The 23797-nt window shown below is 35.4% G+C and overlaps 1 protein-coding gene across 3 annotated transcripts in view; it reads left to right on the plus strand.

Annotated features, from left to right (window-relative positions):
- LOC128246863 (endothelin-converting enzyme homolog) overlaps positions 1–23797 on the plus strand; it is a 53413-nt gene that overhangs the window by 11314 nt on the left and 18302 nt on the right. For 2 of the 3 annotated variants that reach the window (XM_052965355.1, XM_052965353.1), the window contains exons 2-12: positions 4798–4919; positions 5082–5299; positions 9020–9223; positions 14012–14146; positions 16596–16741; positions 17513–17581; positions 18787–18903; positions 20855–20941; positions 22061–22209; positions 22959–23062; positions 23580–23698. In XM_052965355.1, coding sequence (XP_052821315.1) covers positions 4798–4919; positions 5082–5299; positions 9020–9223; positions 14012–14146; positions 16596–16741; positions 17513–17581; positions 18787–18903; positions 20855–20941; positions 22061–22209; positions 22959–23062; positions 23580–23698 — 1470 coding nt within the window. Of the gene's footprint in view, positions 1–114; positions 363–4797; positions 4920–5081; positions 5300–9019; positions 9224–14011; positions 14147–16595; positions 16742–17512; positions 17582–18786; positions 18904–20854; positions 20942–22060; positions 22210–22958; positions 23063–23579; positions 23699–23797 lie in introns of those variants that run through there. The other variant, XM_052965354.1, reaches the window with a different exon arrangement.

Genomic DNA, 23797 nt, shown 5'->3' on the forward strand with positions numbered 1-23797 from the left:
CCAAATTTGCGCTCCGTTTACTTCCTGTTTTAACGTCACGATTTATTTCTGAATACCCGTTTTTAATCGTTTTTGGGTAATGCAAAATAAATCACTGGCAAAAGCAGTTAATTTATGTAATCTTGTAGATCTATCAAAATCGTGATGAAAATGTGAAAGCATTTATCAAATAACAGACTCATATTCCAAAACTTTGATTATAAAGCTGAGAAAAATATTAACAACATGGAATGTTTGTAGTGAATTAAGTACGGAGAACTTTTTGAGGAGAGCTGATCATTCATGATTTGTGCATTTTAAGTGCTGTGGGCTTACTATTGGGAGCACTATAATTTACAGAGGATGATTCTGTGGTTGCTATGGTAATAATTGATTGTTATTAAATATCTTTCTTAATTATTCCCTTGTTTCAAGATAAAATATGTTCATTCTAAAATGAAGTACATGTATAATATGATATGAATAAATGTTTGTTAATCAGGCCTACGGAGCTGTTAGATTCACTTGTTTCTCTGCATGATTTCTGTAAATGTTTTTCAAACCAAGTTCACCAGCACTTGTGTGTTAGTATGAATGATGCATGTTTAAGTTTACTGGAAACCAAATTTCTGAAAAGATTAAGATTCTACTTTTATAGATATAACGACTGTCTGTACATCAACATAATATTCAAATTGGTAGATACACTAGAAATAAAATAGCTGAGATCGAAGATATTGCCTGTGTAACAATTCCATTGATATGGAAGACAAATTTTGCTTTTTTTGTGCTTCTCCATATTCTAATGGTATTAGAAAGAAGTACATAAATAAGTTTTATTTCATTAGAGCATCTGTATTTACAACTGTTTCAGTCCTAAAATACAATGAAACTGATAAAACTATGTTTAACAATTATTATTAACATCAGGAAGTAATTTAACAGAACTTATTTAATAAGGTGGATAAGTTCACTTTCTCATACTGTAAGTAATACTTTAATGTTAAAAATTGTTACTGTTTGTTTGTTTTGGTTTTTTGTGTTTTGCTTTTTTAAAGTTCTATGTTTATATTCATTTGATATTATGCACATTAATATTGACATACAGTTAAACTGCTATTGCTCAAGGACGCCGGGGTCTGAGCTCAAACCTCGAGGAATGGATGTTTTGAAAGATCTGAGTTTCAATTTTCCAGTCTGTTATGAAAAATCTTTTAAGTGTGTTTTAAGTTTGAAGACTGCTTACTACAACACCGATTATGATTGTGTTGTGTTGTGGAAATTGCTCAAAGTCTGGCGTATAGTAAATGTCAAAGAAAAAATAATTATAAATGAATAAATAGTCATGTTTATTTTTTAAAAAACACATTTTCTAAACAATCAACATTTAAATATGACAGTACATATTATGGCATTAGTCAGATTTAAGTTTGGCAAAATCAAGGATGGATGATTGGCGCATCTTGTCCATCTTGCGAAACTGTTCAAACTCATAATTATCTTCTTAAATGCCCTTATCAACTAATAGCGGTCCTGCGGAAACAGTGATAAACAATTTTCACACTTTATGAAATTTCCTTTCAACTGTCATTGCAATTTTTACAACTTGCGAACATTTTAACACCTAGCAATTGTTTGTTTATTTTGGAACACCCGTTTGGGAAATAGTGTGAAATTGTGGCCTCAAGGGAACCATAAAGTTTTGTGCATAATTGTGTATTTGGGACCGGCTATTGTGCTGGACTCCTCAACTTATTTCGGTTTCGATGCAGCATCTGTATATTTTATATTAAAATAGAAGAAAAAATGTCAGGACCAAGCTCCGACCTCGAGGCACTGCCAGTTCTCGAACGACCACCTGTTCAAATGACCACAGTTTTACTGTATTTGATATTATATATTATATTCAGATGCATGTGTTGTTGATGATGTAGTCAAGTCAGAATTAGACTGTCTGTCTATCCTTATTGTGTGTTTATTCCATGAAAGACAATGCCCAAAAACTAAATAAAAATGTTAATTTCATTCCTTGTAAAGTTTAATTTCTTATTTCACTAAAAAATTATGAACTTTAATGGCCTTTAATTTTTTGTTTGACTATTCAAACAATGAAGAGGCTTCACTGCTGGCCCCAGCGTTGGCATCCGGTTAAAGTTTTAGGGCAAGCAGGCATTTTCATTTATAACTCCAATGCCATTCATTCAATTCACTTAATAATTCACACAGTTGTTCAGGAACATCACTCAATGAAATTACATAACTCCATATTATAAATTATGGTCCCTTAAATTTTTTATATTTTAACCAAGGTTACTTTCACAAAAAGAAAACTAGTTATCAGAATGACTTGTGTCGTTCTTCGGGCAGTCCGGTAGGAGGCTGAGGTCAAACTCAACTATGGTATCGAATAATTTAAGTTAGGATTGACATATAGTGACCAATTGCGTTTGGGATCCCTAGTATAAAGGTTAAGGTCAGGGCTACTATAATAGAAAAATGGTTGGTATTGAATAACTTATGTTAGGGTCGAAATATTGTGAACAAACATGGTTTATGTGAAGAGTTTATGGAGACCAGGCACCTTTCATGGGATTGTGTTTGGGTCCCCGAGCGTCAAAGTCAATGTCAACTCTGGTCACTGTTGCTAAAAATAGAAAAAAGGTTAGTATTGAATAACTTTAGTAAGGGTTGACATATTGGACCAAATTCAAAATATAGGAAGAGTTTATGGAAAACTTTCATAGGATTTCATTTGAGGCCCCTAGGGTCAAGGTCACTGTTACTAAAAAGGGATAACTGTTTGGTACTGAATACCTATAGTTAAGGTTAACATATTGTGACCTAGCTAACTTGATTTGAAAGAATTTTTGGAGGACTGCCATTTATTTTCTTTGTGGCCTCTCGGGTCAAGGTCTCTGTTACTTAAAATAGGAAAAAATATATAAACTATATCTCACTACATAGACTGAAGCTCTGTCATTCACGACAGCTCTTGTCATATTTGCTGTCTAAACTTGAATTGTGGTGCCTGGAACTAGTAATGCTTAACTTTAAATTTCCCTAAACAGCAGTTTGTAATTTGATTGTATGAGATGTCATACTTCTATGGAGACGGAATTATGGCCTGCTGCAAGAACGGCCTGCTGCGTTCATCAGAATTTCCTAGAAATGTAAAACAGCGAATAGTTTGTCATATTTATGCTTTTTCGTAGGGCATTGTCTTTCCCAGATCAATTTTGTCATGCAACTAAGAATTCATTGATTTCCTGTCACGAGAGGTTTTCGAGAGGGTTGCGACATTGGCTTAATTATTGGAGAGCTGTGTGTCACATTCCAATGAGAGATAATCTGAGGTGAAGCCAGATGCGTTATTTAATAATATGTTCTCGTAAAGACGGTCAAATGTTTCTAGTATTTAGTTGGAATTAATGTGTTTCCTTTCTGTAATAGAGGACAGTTTTTGTTTATTCATTTATCCTCATATAAGAATGGTAACCAGTGGTACCATGCAATATTAAGTAGCTGCAGAAATATTGAAACGATATTTCAATTGAAGCACAATACGTATCGAACCTTAATTTAAGCCTGAAAGTATTGTACAAAGCAGTATAAACACCAAACCCAAGTGATTCAACTTCTACACAACTCGCTTGTAACTTTGAGATGTTATTGTGATAAGGGAACTAATATTAATGCTTTTATATTTAACATTAAGTCATTATTTCTTTGTAGAAGAAAATAGTATTCTGCTCGAGTGGCTTCCAAAGCTGTCTTGAAAATCAGAAAATGTCTCGTGCGAGACTAGTTTCTGGTATCCTTAGACTTCTAGGTTCCTGTCATATCTGTCACTTTCTCTCACAAATTTTGTGAGATTATTTTTTTTAATAAATATTCATTTTCCTGTAATATTCAATTTCATATATATATATATTAAATTTTCTTCATAGACTATCTTGAGTAACTCTTGAGTGGTATTTAATATTCAACTTAAGTTAATCATATAGCCATACATCGTTGACTTAATTCACTCTATTGGTCAGTTATCAATAACAAGTAATCGGATTAGCTACATCGTTCTAAGATCCAATTAAGACCAATATTGAATATTAAGTCCTTTTTACATTTTTTTCACTTTTTTTATCAGAATTTTAAGGATTTATCTTTTCTTTATTAATATCACTTTAATTAATTCAGACTTAAACTTGACTCTCAATTATCTCAGATCTTATTGTTTAAACTTCGCCTTTTGACAATTGTCATTTATGAGTTACTGCTTCCATCTTCATAAGTTAGATAATTATTAACATTTAATTTGCATTAGTAGCACTGACTCTTTCATTTTGAATAAAGATCCAGTATATTATTGATAAATTTTGTCTCATTGCCTTGTCAATGATCACTCTGTTTCAGCTTATGACAGAGTTATTGCCCTTTGTTACTTTTTTATGTCAGCAGCATTACTTCAAAATAACTAAACGGATTTTAAATAAACAACAGACTTTGGTTAAGCATGATTAGTGTAAGTGAACAATAACCACCAAGTGTTTGCCATTCCTATGTCCAGGTCACATTTGGGGGTATTTATCACTCCTGTGACAGCCCTAGTTTCAATAACATAAATGACTTGCACAATAAATCAAATGAAATAAAAAAAGATGGACTTCTCAAGATATATATTGTGCATATTCTCTGATATCAGAGGCAAAATTATCAGTCCTCTTCTTTCATTTATCAGTTAAATTAGTTTAGCATGTAAGTGTACCAACTCCGACATGTAGAAATCATTTTATTAATGCCAATTAACCTATTTACTTTCAGATGTCTGGCCAGAAGTACACACGCACAAACTTTGAGGAGGATGAGATGTCGGGTGCCGGTACCCCTCCTCCTGCAGAGTTCAACTCTACGGTCGTCTACAAACAGGGAGCCACCATGTTCAGGTTACACACTACTAATTGTTTTAAAGGTTCACGTTTTTGATGGACACAAACAATGACTAGGTGTGAAACTATTTTGTTAATGCTTTCGAACAAAAGCACTTGAATCAGGAGTAGATAAAGAAAGCCATGTTGCAAAACTGAAATTGTCTATTTAAATTTCAGGGGTCGACGTACGCTGCTCGAGTTTATTTTATTGTGTGTGGTTGTAGTAGCAACTCTTGTGGTCATCATTTTGGCGGCGTTGCTTGCATCACGTAACAACGAGATCACACACCTGACAAGTGAAATAGCTAGCCAATCAGATAGCAACAAACATACTGTCTTACCGGTCAAACCCATTGTAACGCAGAAACCAAAAACACCTTCTAAGACCCAGACAGGTTTGTTGTTATTGTCAGTCCAGTATTTGCCTATTCTCCGAATGAAACTTGACCTGAACTAGCCTGAATATCACGATGGAGAATAAAGCTGAGGTATTCACGAATTTAATGGAGCCGGGGGCGCTCAATTTAAATAAAATGAAGTTCATTTTAAACAGTATCTTTTTTTCGTAAGAACCATGATGTGTACGGAATGTGCATTAGTTAAACACACATTTTTCACTTGATTTTGGATGCACCTGCTGTATTATATTCGTGAATACTACAGCTCGATTCTCTTTCGTGAGAATTATAAGTTTTTATTCTTAGAAGATTATAGCTGCTTCTCACTTCATTGCAATAAGTTTGTTTGAGTAAGTTTGTTTTTATAAAGAGAAGGGGCTGGATTTTGTATGGAACAGTTTATGTTGAGAACCATTTTGATCATCTGCTAAATTCTTGATAAAATCTCACGGTTCATAGTCTATTTATATTCTGTGTTGTTAATTAAAATTGAAGAATCAGATGGAAATGTTACCATATTTACTTTCAATCAATGTATAAACTTTCCAGGGTTTTTAGAAAATTCTAACAGTCAAAGAATTGTATTCTTAACAACATCTAGACTGTTAACACTAGGCCTAAAACATACATTTGGTTTGTTACCCCACCTTGCCTACAATAGGCGGCGACCCTACTGTCTTTATAGTCAGCTGGTAGGAAAATAAGTGTGTGTTATAATTTGTAGTTTATTACCTTTCAAGCTTTATACAGAAGATTACTTAAACACCATGTTCCAATGATGACACTAACGTTCTTACAAAAAGTGAAAAATAAAACAAAACTACCTACCCTACCTGTTTTTAAAAAGGGTATTCACCCTAACCAAACCACTTTTTGGCCCCATAAAGGTATTACAATTTATTTTAATGATTTATGTTTCTGCATATGTGAAAATAGACTAGAACAAAGCACTGAAAGTTGAATTATTGGTATATACTTGTTGTTGTTGTGATTGCCATCAGCACAGACCTTATAAGCATTAGCATCATGTAGGCTGTGTGTTATATATGTGGAGTTATGGCCCTTAGTCAACTGAAAGAACAGACCTTATAAGCATTAGCATCATGTAGGCTGTGTGTTATATATGTGGAGTTATAGCCCTTAGTCAACTGAAAGAACAGACCTTATAAGCATTAGCATCATGTAGGCTGTGTGTTATATATGTGGAGTTATGGCCCTTTATCAACTGAAAGAAAAGACCTTATAAGCATTAGCATCATGTAGGCTGTGTGTTATATATGTGGAGTTATAGCCCTTAGTCAACTGAAAGAACAGACCTTATAAGCATTAGCATCATGTAGGCTGTGTGTTATATATGTGGAGTTATGGCCCTTTATCAACGGAAAGAACAGACCTTATAAACATTAGCATCATGTAGGCTGTGTGTTATGTATGTGGAGTTATAGCCCTTTATCAACGGAAAGAACAGACCTTATAAGCATTAGCATCATGTAGGTTGTGTGTTATGTATGTGGAGTTATAGCCCTTAGTCAACTGAAAGAACAGACCTTATAAGCATTAGCATCATGTAGGCTGTGTGTTATATATGTGGAGTTATAGCCCTTAGTCAACTGAAAGAACAGACCTTATAAGCATTAGCATCATGTAGGCTGTGTGTTATGTATGTGGAGTTATGGCCCTTTATCAACGGAAAGAACAGACCTTATAAACATTAGCATCATGTAGGCTGTGTGTTATGTATGTGGAGTTATAGCCCTTTATCAACGGAAAGAACAGACCTTATAAGCATTAGCACCATGTAGGTTGTGTGTTATGTATGTGGAGTTATAGCCCTTAGTCAACTGAAAGAACAGACCTTATAAGCATTAGCATCATGTAGGCTGTGTGTTATGTATGTGGAGTTATAGCCTTTAATCAACTGAAAAAACAGACCTTATAAGCATTAGCATCATGTAGGCTGTGTGTTATATATGTGGAGTTATAGCCCTTAGTCAACTGAAAGAACAGACCTTATAAGCATTAGCATCATGTAGGCTGTGTGTTATGTATGTGGAGTTATGGCCCTTTATCAACTGAAAGAACAGACCTTATAAGCATAAGCATCATGTAGGCTGTGTGTTATATATGTGGAGTTATACCCCGGAAAGAACAGACCTTATAAGCATTAGCATCATGTAGGCTGTGTGTTATATATGTGGAGTTATGACCCTTAGTCAACTGAAAGAACAGACCTTATAGGCATTAGCATCATGTAGGCTGTGTGTTATATATGTGGAGTTATGGCCCTTTATCAACTGAAAGAACAGACCTTATAAGCATTAGCATCATGTAGGCTGTGTGTTATATATGTGGAGTTATGGCCCTTTATCAATGGAAAGAACAGACCTTATAAGCATTAGCATCATGTAGGCTGTGTGTTATATATGTGGAGTTATGGCCCTTTATCAACGGAAAGAACAGACCTTATAAGCATTAGCATCATGTAGGCTGTGTGTTATGTATGTGGAGTTATGGCCCTTTATCAACAGAAAGAACAGACCTTATAAGCATTAGCATCATGTAGGCTGTGTGTTATGTATGTGGAGTTATGGCCCTTTATCAACGGAAAGAACAGACCTTATAAGCATTAGCATCATGTAGGCTGTGTGTTATGAATGTGGAGTTATAGCCCTTAGTCAACTGAAAGAACAGACCTTATAAGCATTAGCATCATGTAGGTTGTGTGTTATATATGTGGAGTTATGGCCCTTTATCAACTGAAAAAACAGGCCTTAAAAGCAGAAGCATCTTGTAGGCTGTGTGTTATATATGTGGAGTTATGGCCCTTAATCGAAGGAAAACACACCTTATAAGCATTAACATCTATTAGTGTGTGTGTGTTATGCATGTGGAGTTATGGCCCTTAATCAACTTAGGAAATGTGCTGTTGTGAACTTTTGCCCGTATGACGTCACATTAGAGGTACAAATCTAATACAAATCTAATAAATGTCTCTAGAGAATATCCTCACTTCTCATCCAGAGGACACCATAACAATGTGAGAGGCAATGAAGCCTTGATGAGTTACTGCTTGCCATTTATCTGAGCACAAAATTGACAGGGAGCTTTAAATTGGATTAAGTCTGCCTTCCAATTATTAAGGAATTTGACTTACAATAGAATCTATTGAAGCCATATTCATGTGTAAATTGATGAGCATGTCTGTTTTAAGGTATTGTGATAGCCTTGGTGTCTTGTGTGTAAAATCTTGAACAATTTCCATAATTCTTAAACTGTTCAATATTTTACTGAAACTAAGAGGGTGGAAGTGGGATGGATTTTCTCCTGTCCCCCAAGAGGTTGTGGGTTTGTACCCAACCAGGGCTTCCTTCTCATGGCCTCTCAAAATGGACACCAGTACTGGTTTCTGCCCTGGGGAAACTGACTCTAACAGTGATTCTATATATGCTGTCAGCCTTCATCACGCTAAGAAACATATATATATTTAGTATAAAGTAAATGAAACTAAATACAAATGGCGTCAGAGGCAATGCACACCTCTGTAAAAGTTTGGTGTATGCTTGTGTGCTCTTGATTGACCTTTAGTATGTCACAGTTTTACACTCTTTTCATTGGTTTAAATGTTTTGATAAAGGTGACTGGGCACCATGTCTATTGTTGTGGTTTGTCCTTACATGGTGACCTGCGATCTCATGTCAGTACCATATGACTTTCCAGAGTACTGCTTGACGCCAGCCTGCATCACGGCGTCGAGTATGTTGATCGACAGTTTGGACACAAGTGTTGACCCATGCCAGGATTTCTACCAGTACACATGTGGCAAGTGGATTAACAACCATATCATCCCGTCTGGCCATGCACGATGGAGCATATTCAGCGAGTTGCGGCAATCAAACCAGGAGGTCATGAAGAGGGTCATAGGTAAATACATAACAAATGATAATGATCATTGTTACATAATAATTTATATTCACTAGAAAGTAAAAAATAATTAACTATGATTAAATTACATGTACATAGAAATAAAATAAGGCAAATAAGGGCAAGATCAACATGATTCATTTTGACAAACACTTCCATACCTGGTCTTGATTCATAGACAAAGAATGGATCGGAACATACTTATTAAATATTACATTTTTAGGATGTGAACCTGTATTATCCTTTTATTATGCCTCCTAAGGGTGACATAATTAGTTATCACACTTTCTGTCAATTAAGTCTTTCTTCCATCCGTGTGTCTGTCCTTTATAACAACATTGCCACAGCAATAAATTTGTTATTATTTATGGTATTTTTTTTTTATCTTTACAAAATTAAAGAACACCATGGGAAAGTGTCACGCTTAATGTGCTCCTACTGCTATAAAGCATACATCAATATCTTTTCATGGGAATTTCATCAAACTTCACAAAATTGTAGATCATCATTTTGAAGGTGTGTTAATAATAATTTAATTAAAAAATAATTTGCTCAAATGTCAAGGTCGAACTTGGTGGTCAAAATTATACAATATGGATTCAAAGCAATACATTTTGTCTCATCAATACTTTTATGATAAATATTTATGAAAATTCACAAAATTTACAAGCTGCATTGGAAGGACAAGGTCACAGATTTGTCGCCAAGTTGTACAAAACTTTGTATCTCAGCCATGATAATGGGAATTCAATCAATATAAATAGTTTTGTAGAGCACCTCTTGAAGGCATTTGTTAAGATAAATGGGATTTTCATCAAACCAACAGATTATATACTAATTGCTATCCGTTCGATAAGGCCCAATAGGGGGCATTTGTCACCTTTTGTGACAGCCCTTGTTTTCCAAAAGGTAAACATCTTTGGGAAGTATTAAAAGCTAGGCTCTATTTTGGCTTATTTTCCATGTGTGGGCAATTTAAGCATGGTATAAGTAATATTATATCATTTGCTGCAAACTGTAAAAAACTGCCATTTTTTGTCATGAAAAAGTAACAGATATCAAGCACATTCCAAATAACAGATTGCAATGCAGATATAATTGCTTCGATATGTTTTATTTTTATGTGATTTGTATTAAATCTTGAAAGCCTTAATAAAAATAGATTTGGCCAAATAGAAAACATTGGTAAACTGAACTGTATCAATATTCAATATCTATGCGACACAATACATATCTACTTGTTTTTCTAATTTTGAGTTTTTTTTCTTCCAAATTTGCATCGCTCAAGCACATTTCAGATGGAATTAGATCAACCAGTATTTGCATAAAGACCCTGTTTATTTAGTCCCAGAACTTTTTAAGCCTCTGTAAAATTAACCAGATATCTCTAATAGAGCTGGCAAATATTCTAAACTGGCTTGTGTTTAAAATTGTTTGCCTATAGGCTTAAATCATCCAGACGTGAGTTAGTTGGTTTACTTGTTGTTGTTGCAGTTGTAATTGCTGGCTTTTCTTGGATAGATCTTCCTTCAAGATGCCAGATAGAGATCAAGCAATAGCAATCAGCATATACAGGGAAGTCTGTATTCATATGTAAGATGCTACAGGAGGATTTAGTCCCAAATTGCTGTTACTATTCTTATGCAATATAGATTGTTTTTGGGGAATGCTGTATAAATCAGCCTTTTTTATGTTGCCTGCGTACCATGGTATACATACAGAGATCATGATGTCTGCCAGTGTCATGTGCGACATCACACCTTTATGTCCGCTCTCTTACTTAAGCAGTTGCTATCCATTCTTGACTAAACTTAGTAACAATGTTTACTGGCATGATATTTTCACTGACTTGGATCAACAGCTAGATTGCACAATGCACTCCAGAGTTATGGCCCTTGTTAAAATTAGACTAAATTCACATTGTTTGTTTGGGAACTCCAAGCAAGCGACAAATTTAATTCAGGGAAATTTAGTTTCATAAATTGATTGTCCGTTTTGAATGGTCAGGGAAGCACCGGCTCACTGAAACACAAGTTCACTAAGGGTTTAAACTAATTAGGTATTCCCTCCCTCACGCCCGGTCCCTCATTTAGAAGCCAAATAATAACTAATATAAGCCTAATCGAAGCCAGCATTACCTTGATGTGGTAAACAAAATCAGTCCTTGAACAAATGAAGACCACATTTTTTACCAATACACATTAAGGATGTGTTTATGTTTATTACAGGAGTGGTTTTTAGTCTTTATAATTTCATCTTTTCGGATGATTGGGCAAAATAATCCACTCACAATTCTGTCAATAGTTTTTTTACCCATTTATAATGCAAACTTGGAAATTGAGTTTCCAAACAAATATCAATCCCTATAATCTGGAAGCTATTTTTTCTAAACATTTAGAAGAACTCATTTAACAACTTCACTGAAATGGAAAATCTTAAATTAATTTCCAGCGTTTCCCTCCCATTCCGGGGATAGTTCAGGATTGTCAGTATGGGACCACTTAATAGAAAAGCCCAGTCGCTGGAACATTTTATGTTGACACAAATTGTTTTATAGTGTTTGCGGACTGTCAATATGTTTTAGCAATTTCCGCAGAAGCATTTTGTGGCACAATCTTCCCATGAAATATAATATGACGGGGTCACCTTATATACCATCATACAACAAAATATCATTAGATTTATTAATCCTGTAAAACACTAAGCAACTGTAAGAAATCTTATTTCAATTTTTAATTGCAAAATAACATTAACTTAATTAGTGTTACATTTCCAGCTTGACCTTTTTCTTTCAAAATTTATCTTATTACAATCAAGAATAAAGGAATCAAAACTCCTGTATAATTGTTGGTAAGGGGGCGCTCTGTTTCAATTTAATAGAGAATTTTAAAAATGCATATCTCCTGCGTGGGTTGAAATGCCGGCAGTGAGGCTCCTACACTGGAATAATAAACAGTTTAGCTTTAACTTTTTGGGAACAATAATGGTATTGGAAAATAAGAGAAAAATAGGAAGAAAAAACAGGACAGTGATTGTGAAGTCCGTTCCAGTAGCAGTCATTGTTAGTAAAAAATTATTATTGTTATATTTTCATTATTTTGCTAAAAATATGTGTGAGTAGTATGAAGAAGTTGAAAGAATCAACTTGTTGCCATTTGTGGTAAGGTTATATAAGCTACGGTATACAGCCTTTTTCCTGCCTTGTTTCCTCGCTAATAGCCTTGTGGCTGATTTTACTTGACCACAATCATGTTTAAATAAGATACGATTCCATCAACAAACCCATTACAACCGTCATCTGTCTGGTTGCTATGGAAGCATTTAAGGTTTATATTTCATTTGTATTACATACCACTGTTCCATAGTTCATGTGTATGGTGATCTTTGACCATAAACACATGAATATATAACAAACTTTATATTCTATAGCAGTATATATATAAACTGACAGTATTTAATTGCATGCTGTGTAAAATTCATCAATTTTTACATCATTGTTGATTTTGCATGATATTACATAGCATTTTGTTTATAAAAGGAAAGGAGACCGAATTATGAAAGAGCATCTGGGGATCGCTGTTATTTATTAAAAAAATCGTCGTTGTGTGCGATTTTCTGTGGAGGTATTAACGGTAATGATAAAAACAAAATTTTACCAAGTCAAATGATCATCTACAATGTTTACAAAACAAACTTATAACAATAAGTAATATTCATTTAGAGAAAGTTTTCAAAAATACTCAAAAGTAGCTATGATTGCCGGCTTCTGAAGCACAACACCTTGCAAAAATAAAACCATCTCTTTATCTCCACACGACTCAGTTTTGCTTTGTTCGTCTAATGTCACAATAATCTTGCTTGTGGTAGCACAAAAATTTGTCGACTCATCAAAATTTCCAACAGAAATTGAATGGCTGGACTTTTTCGACCTGTCGATATGACGTATAAAACTAAGAAATATAGCATGCTGTCATGCATTATTTCTATTTTCAGAGCGACCATTCGTCATTAAAGCGAAGATCTCTCTTCTATGCATGTTTCATTATCCACAAAACCTGCAATAAAATTTGTCTATTTTCAGAACAGCCAATGTGTTGCAGAATGACATGAACACTAATTAAGATAAAACTTTATCAACTGTCAACATAAAACACAAACATGAAAATGAACACACGCTAAAAATCATTGAACCATTCAATTGACCAATCAAGGGACTCTATTTCACCAATAAATAAAAGCAGATGGTTGGATAAATCCAATGGATAGCTTTGACCACAACCTCCGACAAGTGACCAGGCAGAGCGAGGCTTCAATTACTATCTTTTTAATTACAATGTTGTTTTAAGAATGTTGTTTATCTTCATAACAGCCAGTCATTATATGTATAGTGATGCAGAAATTGAAATAAGCGCATTAGTATCGGTCATGCACATTGTTTTAAATGATGTGATGAAAACAGGAAAAATCTCTATTTTAAGTCAGCGTGTTCTTGAGTGGTTTAGAAAGGAAGATAAAGCTGTATTAGCAGTCATGCATGGTATTTCAACGCAATGTTGACAATATTGTATCATAAATTCTCTGTTTTTTCAGAGAAGCTAATCACCTTGTTGCAGAGTGATACAGAAAATAATGCGAAACTTTCTACCTGCTACATGTGTTGTTATGAAAATAAGAAGTTGAACATCTTGTCATGAATTTAATCTACTCTTACACTGCCAATCAATGTTTCCATTAATGATGCATAAGTTAAGGCAAGACCTAAGTATCACACTATTTTTCTATTTCCAGAACAGCCTATCAATTCTTCGCAGAGTGACGCGGAAATCAAGGCGAAGCTTTACTACCAATCCTGCATGGACAAGAATAAGACCATTGACAAACTCAGGAGTGAACCACTGGAGGATCTCATCACACAGCTTGGAGGTACTGGAATACAAGAGAACTAAAATATGAGTCTGGCTCTGAAGTTAAGGCATTGTCAGGCACTACTGTGTCTTAGGCAAGAGAAAATATATACTAGAGTATTTGTAGTTCATCTGTTTTGCAAAGTTAGTCTTTGTGTTAGTGCCATCAACATTAATGCAAAAACTTTGAAAATATTAGACATAAGATTGTTTCAAAATTGGCAAATACAGTTATTCCTCAAAACAAGACTAGTAATGTCAATTTGGGCTAGTATGAGGCTGATAATACATCATTTAATGTACTTAAGATAAGGTATTTTGTCACTGTCTAAGCTGAGTTTACCTATTTAAAAAAAGTGCTAATTGGTTTCCCAGTTTATAGTGTGTATATTTATCATGTGAGTCATGTGATTAGTACAGATACATAAACCAAAGCTCTTTTTAAAGTAAGTGGGATTAATGTGCTAGTCAAACCCAGGAAATTTTACAATTGGAAAAATACCCAAAACTTCAAACATACATGTCTCATCAGCTATGCGATACATGTACATCAGTTATTAAGATTCAATGCAGAGTACACTACCATATCAATTTTATTTTTTATTTTGACAAAATTATTTTTAGCTCTACTGGCCAAAGGCCAGAAGAGCTTATGCGATGGTAATGTGTACGTAGTATGTGCATCCGTGCGGTCGTGCGTCCGTGCGGTCGTGCGTCTGTAAACAATTGCTTGTGAACACGATACAGTCTTCAGTTTTGATTGTATCTCGATGAAACTTGTACAGTATCTAGATATCCATTAGAGCTCGGTTCCTTTCGAAAACCAGCCAGATCCGCCCATGCATGCCTAGATTATGGCCCTTAATAGTATAAAAAAATGCTATTGTGTAAACAATTGGTTGTGAACACGATACAGTCTTCAGTTTTGATTATATCTCGATGAAACTTGTACAGTATCTAGATATCTATTAGAGCTTGGTTCCTTTCGAAAACCAGCCAGATCCGCCCATGAATGCCTAGATTATGGGCCATGAAAGTTTTAAAGAAATGCTTTCTATTTTTAGCCAAGTCTGCATGAGCGAATTCTATTTTTAGCCAAGTTTACATGTATATGTTAATTCAAGTCTAGAGTTAAGGGAGACAATTTGCAAGTCTAGGATTTTGAGAGACAATTTGCATTTTGCTTCTGCAGTTGATTTTGTGAATTACTCTGCCTTGTTCTTGTTGAAAGCCCAAAGGCCATTTTTTAGCTTTAAGTTCTGTAGTTTGCGCATTCATCTTAACAAAATTGGTTGTGAATGTTTAAGTTATGCACCTGGTGTCATTACTGGCCACACCCAGGGTTCACAGGTTTGGTAAACATAAATTTGGAAAGGTTTGAAAATCTTTTTGTGTGTTCGTGCATCCATCTCAGCACAATTGGTTGTGAATGTTTGTTCAAATTGATCAATGTTGTCCTAGGATGCCCTTGACTTTGACCTTTTGACCAACTTTTTTTAACTTTTAAAACTACAGAAAATTTTACTATGAGTACAGTTTTGAAAGCATTTTTTTTTGTCAGATGACTTTTACTTGGCACATATTAAAATAGTTCATGGAACTAATCTGCTTACAATACTTTCTGGGCTCAGATGTTGAACGTGCTACGTTTTCAGGAAAGCCAAACACAAAACATAAACCATATGTCTGTTGCCTTTTACCCATACATACATGCTCTGGATTGATATGACCACAAAAGCCATGCCAGTAGAGCATAGGCCCTTTTGGGCCTCTTGTTTTAGACGTGGGATTATGCATGAAATTCTGATATTTCTCTGTTTTCTAGGCTGCCCAGTGGGTATTGTTGGGTTATACATTAACTACTGATATTTCTGCTACCCAGTATCAAAATATCGGATTATGCATTAATTAGCAATATTTGTGTGTATTCTAGGCTGCCCAGTATCAAATAATGGGATTAGGCATGAAATACTGATATTTCTGTGTATTCTAGGCTACCCAGTATCAAGTCATGGGATTATGCCTTAACTACTGATAATTGTGTGTATTCTAGTTACTAAGTATCCAATCATGAGATTATGCATTAACTACCGATATTTGTGTGTATTCTAGGCTGCCCAGTATTGAATCGTCAGATTATGCATTAACTACCGATATTTCTGTGTATTCTAGGCTGCCCAGTATGAAATTGTGGGATTATGCATTAACTACCGATACTTCTGTGTATTCTAGACTGCCCAGTATGAAATTGTGGGATTATGCATTAACTACCGATATTTGTGTATTCTAGGCTGCCCAATATCAAATTGTGGGATTATGCATTAACTACCGATATTTGTGTATTCTAGGCTGCCCAATATCAAATTGTGGGATTATGCATTAACTACCGATATTTCTGTGTATTCTAGGCTGCCCAGTATGAAAGCATGGGATTATGCATTAACTGCCGATATTTGTGTGTATTCTAGGCTGGCCGATATCAAACCGTACAGGGGTCTGGAGTGAAGACGACTGGGTGTTCCAGAGTGCCCTCGAGAGTATGAAAGTGTACGGGACTTTCTTCTCATACTTTGTGGGAGAAGATGACAAAAACTCGTCTCAGAATATACTGCAGGTTGGTGTATTGTACCTATTTATAATACTGGACACATATTTTGCAGTATAATTGGTTATATTTTCTGAGGGGTTTTAAGTTACTGAACTAAGCAATTGTTCCATGATGAAGCACCTGCATGATGTATAATACACTGTTTCTTCTGCTCTGCTTAATAAGTAATAACACTGGAAAATATCTCCTAGGAATCTTGATGTAATGACCCCCAGGGGACGTTCATAAATATTTATGGTGTTCTTTCCTAGATTCACAATATTTTAATGATATACAAATCACTTCCCTGCTTCAATTATTTTTATGTTGCCTATTTCTGAGGCGCCATACTTTCATCTCCAAACTTTTATTTAAGCATTTATTATCCAGTTTTAACCAAACTTGGTATAACTGTTGATTGGCATTATTTATTAAATGAGTTCACAGCCAGATCACACATAACTCAAGAAAAATGGCTCTTGAAGTGTCAAAATATTACTAAATTAAACTTTCAAACAGTTTGCCCTCCTTACACATACCATATGCAATTCAAGGAATTCCGGTTGTCTGGTTAGCGCAGTGGTGAAATGGCTTATCACCAAGGCGACCTGGGTTTGATTCCCGGCCTGGGCACATGTAAGTTTGGTTTGTGGTCACAAAGCCGGACAAGTGGGTTTTCTCCGGGTACTATGGTTCCCCTCTAAACACAAAACCACACTCTTAGTATAAGTTAGCATAACTCTCACAATTGGTGTATAATGTTTAAACTAGGGAATTCTAGTTTGCTGTTATTTACAGGTTGACCAGGGTGGACTAGGGCTACCAGACAGGGACTTTTACCTCAACAAAACTGTCGGTGAAGACAAGGTTGTATGACTTAATCTAGTTATGCATATATGTTATTATAAGCTGGGTGTGTATTATTCCTACTTGGTCATTTGTTGAAAGGTTACAGAGTAACTGGGTATAAAAAGAGTTTTTCACATGTAAATAGTTTGGTAAACAAAGCAGCATTCCTGTAGGAAAATTGCAAAATTAATAGAATGACATCTCTTCCATGGCAAATGCATTCCTAGTTCATCTGTTTTTCAAAGGTTGAGGTATTTTGATAGACTTGGTGTTGTCAGCATTGGACATAAACCTATCTTGGTCATAACTCAAACAGTGTAAATATATTCAAATGAAACATGGTACACATTGTTGAATTATGCTTCTTTTTTTGACAAATAAAATGCGAAAATCTTTTAACATTGGCCTGTACTCAAAAAAACTTTTAAGATATTCAAGTGCAATTCCGAATGCATGTTGTCATAACTTTGACTTTAAGCATTACATTGTTGAAGAAATGAGATTTTATGAAGACATTTACTGAAAGAATATAATTAAACGCTGACTGGTGATGTTGGTGTATGTCTGCCAATTGTTGGTCCACATGAAGTGGTGTTCACCTTGTCATTTTCTTGGTGAGTAACACTTTCTATGGTCCAGTATCTCTACTCCCAGAAAGATAGGAAGAGATGATGACTGAAGTGTTCGTGTTATTTGTAGCAATTTCTTTCATGGAAATAAACCTTCTAGATATGTGAGACTAAATGTTATAATTCTAGTAACTTAAAAACTGTCAAAAGCCAGTTCTTATGTAGGATTATATTATATGACTTATGTTCCAGTGGTCAAAATTAGCACCAGCCCGCAAGCCCTGCACTGGTAAAAAAATTTCAGGCTTGCTCAAAATCTGAGTTTTATAAAACAGGGCTTGTTAAAAAATGTAATGTCAAGCAGCAGTAAATGATTTCTAGCTTTTTCAAAAGACTCATTTCAATGACTGGTAGTCTGTAATTTTTATTTGGACAATATGAGACAATTGACCGTTTTTAAACCCAAGATACGCATAAATATTAAAAAGTGTTAATTTCTAGGATAAGCATGTTTCAACATGTTTCAGGTGTTGGTCCTGTAATGACTCTTGAGATAGTGCTGATATAGGGGATGGGGGACTTGATAATTAGAAAAGACCCTATATGGAGAAGAAGTGTTAATACCAGGGATGAGCATGTTTCAATATGTTTCAGGTGTTGACAGCGTACCTTGACTACATGACCCTGGTGGGAGTGTTGTTGGGAGGGGAGAAAAATCAGACGAGAGACTATATGGAGGAAGTCATTGAGTTTGAGATCAGACTTGCTAATGTAAGCAGCATGCTTTATTGTTTCAATTCAATTGTTGTTAGAAATCAAGTAAATTTAAGTGATATTGGGGGGATTTAATCCATACATGTTTTTCTTTCATTGAAATCTAAAAAGAAAAAAATTGTAGTTAATGTCATAGACCTGTTGTCAGCGGCATGTAGTTTGTTACCTTGACCATAACTCGAAAACAGCTCAAAACATTCAAATGAAACTTGGTACAAATTTTGCCAGAGACAATTTGCGCATGTTAAGCAAGACTCATAACTAAATTATGCCCCTTGTTTGACTGAAAAACAACAACAGACAAGAGTTGATATTCACGAGCATCTCTCTTGTTCTTTATGTAATCAAATTTGAAAAAAATCAATTTGAATGCGGAAATAAATGAAAAGATTGCGTCCCAATGCTTAAGGCATTATTTGTGATTCATCAGATATAAAAATATTTTATTTGTTTTGAAAAGAACAAGTAATAATATTCTTATTTGTGTTTCATTAGATATGATAGATGAATCTAGTGGAGTTTCCTGATATTATCATTACCCCGTATTTTGTTTCATTTGAAATATTATAATTGACAACAGTCTGACTATAAAAGTGTGAGACTAAAACGCTTGGATAACAGCCTTCTTTATTTAACAGGCAATTTATAACTGTTTATGAACAGTCGACTAGTGTAAATTTGGACTCAGACTCGGAAAACAATTTCAAAATTGAAAAAGTTAGTATTTTCTTCATTTTTTTCTTACAAAACGTGTTGAAAAATTCAAGTTTTAAATGCTCTGCAACTTTCATCGTTAATATCTGATAGAATGAGTGTAATAAATTAAGATATTAAATTTTGAATCTTGAGTCTGAACTTAGTTCATTCTCACCACCCCGGCCCTCAGCCCTCACTGGGCACTCACCACCCCGGCCCTCAGCCCTCACTGGGCACTCACCACCCCGGCCCTCAGCCCTCACTGGGCACTCACCACCCCCCTCAGCCCTCACTGGGCACTCACCACCCCGGCCCTCAGCCCTCACTGGGCACTCACCACCCCGGCCCTCAGCCCTCACTGGGCACTCACCACCCCGGCCCCCACCCTGGCACACCACCCCGGCCCTCAGCCCTCACTGGGCACTCACCACCCTGCCCCGGCCCTCAGCCCTCACTGGGCACTCACCACCCCGGCCCTCAGCCCTCACTGGGCACTCACCACCCTGGCCCTCAGCCCTCACTGGGCACTCACCACCCCGGCCCCCAGCCCTCACTGGGCACTCACCACCCCGGCCCTCAGCCCTCACTGGGCACATATTCAATAATGTTTTGAGATTGATTTTTAGGCTCAGTCTCAGAAATGTAAATTTTTTAAATTTACTGAAAAATCCTGTTAATAATGAGTGACTGACCAATCAGCGATTTGTATCCGCTACAGTGTAGCTTTATACACCCAATGGTGTGTAATATAATCAATAAAATGGTCCACTGAACATATACTTCTATATATCAATATAAAGCTTTCGGGAAGAATGATTTTTTTTTGCTCTGTTATAAGATGGTGTGTAACCTAAATTATACAGTGGAATAGGGGTTTGTATGTATATCATCAGCTTGCTGGGTAGGTGCTCTAAACACAAATTGCACCAATGTAATCCTTTAAGTCCGAAAAAACATGCATTCTTAAGTTTAGAGTTAAGATAAGCCTTGTTCAAGGCAGAGAAATGGACACTAGAAATCACAAAAAGACCCCTTTAGAGTCTTTAAGGGCATGTGCGTCGACCAGGACACGTACAGTAATTGTTTTCATGATCAATACTTTTCTGATACAAGAATGATTGGTTTTGGTGTTGAGTCTAAAACTTAGATGTTAATTACTATTGGCCCAGGGACTGCCATATTCAACTTACGGAGAAACCTGTCTAATACCAGATATATTCAACATATTGTATTGTTGTTGAATTATTTACAGATAACAGTACCAAATGAAGAAAGACGCAATGAAGAAGAGATGTACCACAAGATGTCCCTGGCTGAGGTGCAGACACTCTCCCCGTTTGTAAGTTACCCACACTCTAATGGGTATGAGAGCTTAACATTACAGGAGTATCATTGTTATAGATTGCACTTGATCTATTCCAAACTCTATATAAATATTAATCAATTTTTAATATAATGTGGTTTGGGGTGGTTTAGAGGGTGGTGTCTCCTTCCTCTGTTTAAGAAAACTTCTAACATCATTCTTTAAATCAGACAAAAATCAGGGTTCAACACTGAAACAGAATTCTAGTACTTCAATAGTCCTTTTATATGCCTCAGACTACCTTATTTTTCACCTAGGCAGACATCCATTTAAAAAAGAGTTGATTTTAGCCATAAATTGAACTTATCTTGGTGTCATAATTTCATCATTTTGTTATATTAAGTAGATATAGGTACAGAAATAATTTTTTTAGCCTCATATTTTTTTTTTCATTATTAGCTATGGTGCCACAATTCCCCAGTTTAAAGAGGGCCTAAACATTGCTTATACATAGCTCTTTTGTTCATTCTTAATTGTAGCCATGTTCCTTATCCAAGCAAGCAAAATATTTCAAGACTTGATTTTTGGTGCACTCACTTCATATGACAGGAATTAACATAAGTTTAATTCCAGCATATAGTAATGGGTGTTCGATTTCTAGCTAGCCCCCATAGTGTGCCCAGGGCATCTTAGTGAATATTTTCATCTTAGTGAAAATTTCGTAATTTTTGACAACGTTTATTTTAAGTACACACTACTTTTCATCAGATTTATTCATGTGCATTTAATGTCTTGCTTATTTTCATATTTTTGGTGTATAAACAGTGTCGTTTTTCTCAAAATTCAAGTTAGAAAAAAGGCAATTTTTGACTATTATATAGTTGAAAATTGTTACTTTAATGTTTATTGAATATGGCCCCATAGGAATACTGAGTCCGATAACAATTAGTGTATTCAAAATATCATATGAAAGAGTGTACCTTTCTTTAAAACAGTTATCATATCTCATACCTGCATGTATCCTTTTTTATACTGTAGTTGCCTAGTTGAGACTTTCCATAAGAGAGCAATTCTGACATTAACAAAGAGTTATGGCTCTTGAAGGGTTCATATTTTTCATAGAAGTTCAAAATGTTTGCTTTAAATGTTTTGCAGATTGACTGGACACAGCTGATTAACAAGCTACTGGCCGTTGGCAATGTGACTGTTACTTCATCAGAACAAATCAAAGTGTTCATGCCTGATTATCTGCATGATTTATCTGTCCTTGTTTTGGATACTCTTCAGCAAGAAAATGGGAAAAGGTAGGATTAGGAAATATTTTCAATAGTTGGCCCGAAGCAGATATTTTGGTGAAAATGAGTTATTGATTACCTATCATATTGTTATAGTTCAATTTATTTTGAGTGCATCCTTTAAAAGTTTCTGAAATCCTGTTTACAGAAATATTTAACAGCGCACTTCCATTAAAGACTTTGACAAACTGGATGTAAATTGTTCCATAATGATTGTTGATGTAATGATAATAATCATTTCCCAAAAAATAGACAGCATAATGTAACATGCTGACAAGAGAATGAGCAGATGTACATGTTGTGTTACTGTAAAAATTTAGGCAAAATATTACTGACAAACACAAAGTGAATTTGGTTAAATAGTTTTAATTTTGTTTGGTTTAGGTGTGTCTATATTTTAAAGAAAAATGCCTGTGTCATTGTTGAATGATGGCAAACATAACTCAAAATCTGGTAGAGATGTTCACTGGAAGCTTTGAACACAATCATGTTACCAGTGATAAAAAGTGTGTTGTGCAGCAAGGGACATAACTCTAGCTGAAATAATTATCCTCCTTGATCCATTTGAGAAAAACTCAATCATAGAGATCTGCATACCATGCTACTGTTTAAAGAAAGTCATGGTTATGTCATTGACTTAGTCATCATCAGCATTGTTTATGTTGGCCGTTACTATTGTCTCGATATTGACCTTAAAAAGCAACTTAAAATGATGAAACCCTGCAGATTTACTGACTAACATGACGATACAATTCCAGAGTGCTACATAACTACATGATGTGGCACGTGGTCAAGTCTTTGACCCTGTACCTGACCGAGGATTACACGGACGCTAGGAACATCCTTACAGAGGCTATCACAGGTAGGTATTTGTAATTGGCATGTTTTCATAGTAAAGATGGCCAGGTTTTTGTAAAAGCCATGGTGTTGTTGGCAATATGCTTATATTCAAATGATGCTCCATAAATAAGAAAATCTTTTAAGAAAAACAAACAGAATGTGGGTCGTGGAAAAGCCATGCAGGATAACGTATTTATAAATTGTGGCCTGTTCTGCATATAACAGGGAGGTTTATTCCAGTCCTGAGTCATGGGCTCAAACCTGCTCATGTGGTCTTATTCTCCATCATTTCTTTTAAGTTTATGCTTTTATCTTTTAGCTTGATTGTGACTAAATCTACTTGCATATAGAATCTTGTCCAATATGTTTCCTTGGTAGAAACCAGTAGTCATGTACATTTTTAGAGACCATGAGAAAATTTATGTCAGGTAAGACCATAAGAAAGTACCCCTGATTGGGATCGAACACACAATTTATTTGGTGAGAGGTGGATACCTATACCACTAGACCTCTCCTTCCCTCGTACATTCTTATTTCAGGAACAACTGGTGGTGAGGAGTTATGGCGACACTGTATATCCGATACAGACGAGGTGCTTGGTTTTGCCCTAGGGTCCATGTTTGTGCGGGAAGTCTTCAAGGGGGAGAGTAAACACAAGGTTAGAGGTCGACGGCTCATACATGGAGGGATATTAACTAAATCTAGGGGCTGTATTCATAAAAATTTTGACAGATAATTTGTCAAATATATTTATTTT

The sequence above is a fragment of the Mya arenaria genome, chromosome 9, assembly GCF_026914265.1.
Source record: "Mya arenaria isolate MELC-2E11 chromosome 9, ASM2691426v1".
NCBI lineage: Eukaryota > Metazoa > Mollusca > Bivalvia > Myida > Myidae > Mya > Mya arenaria.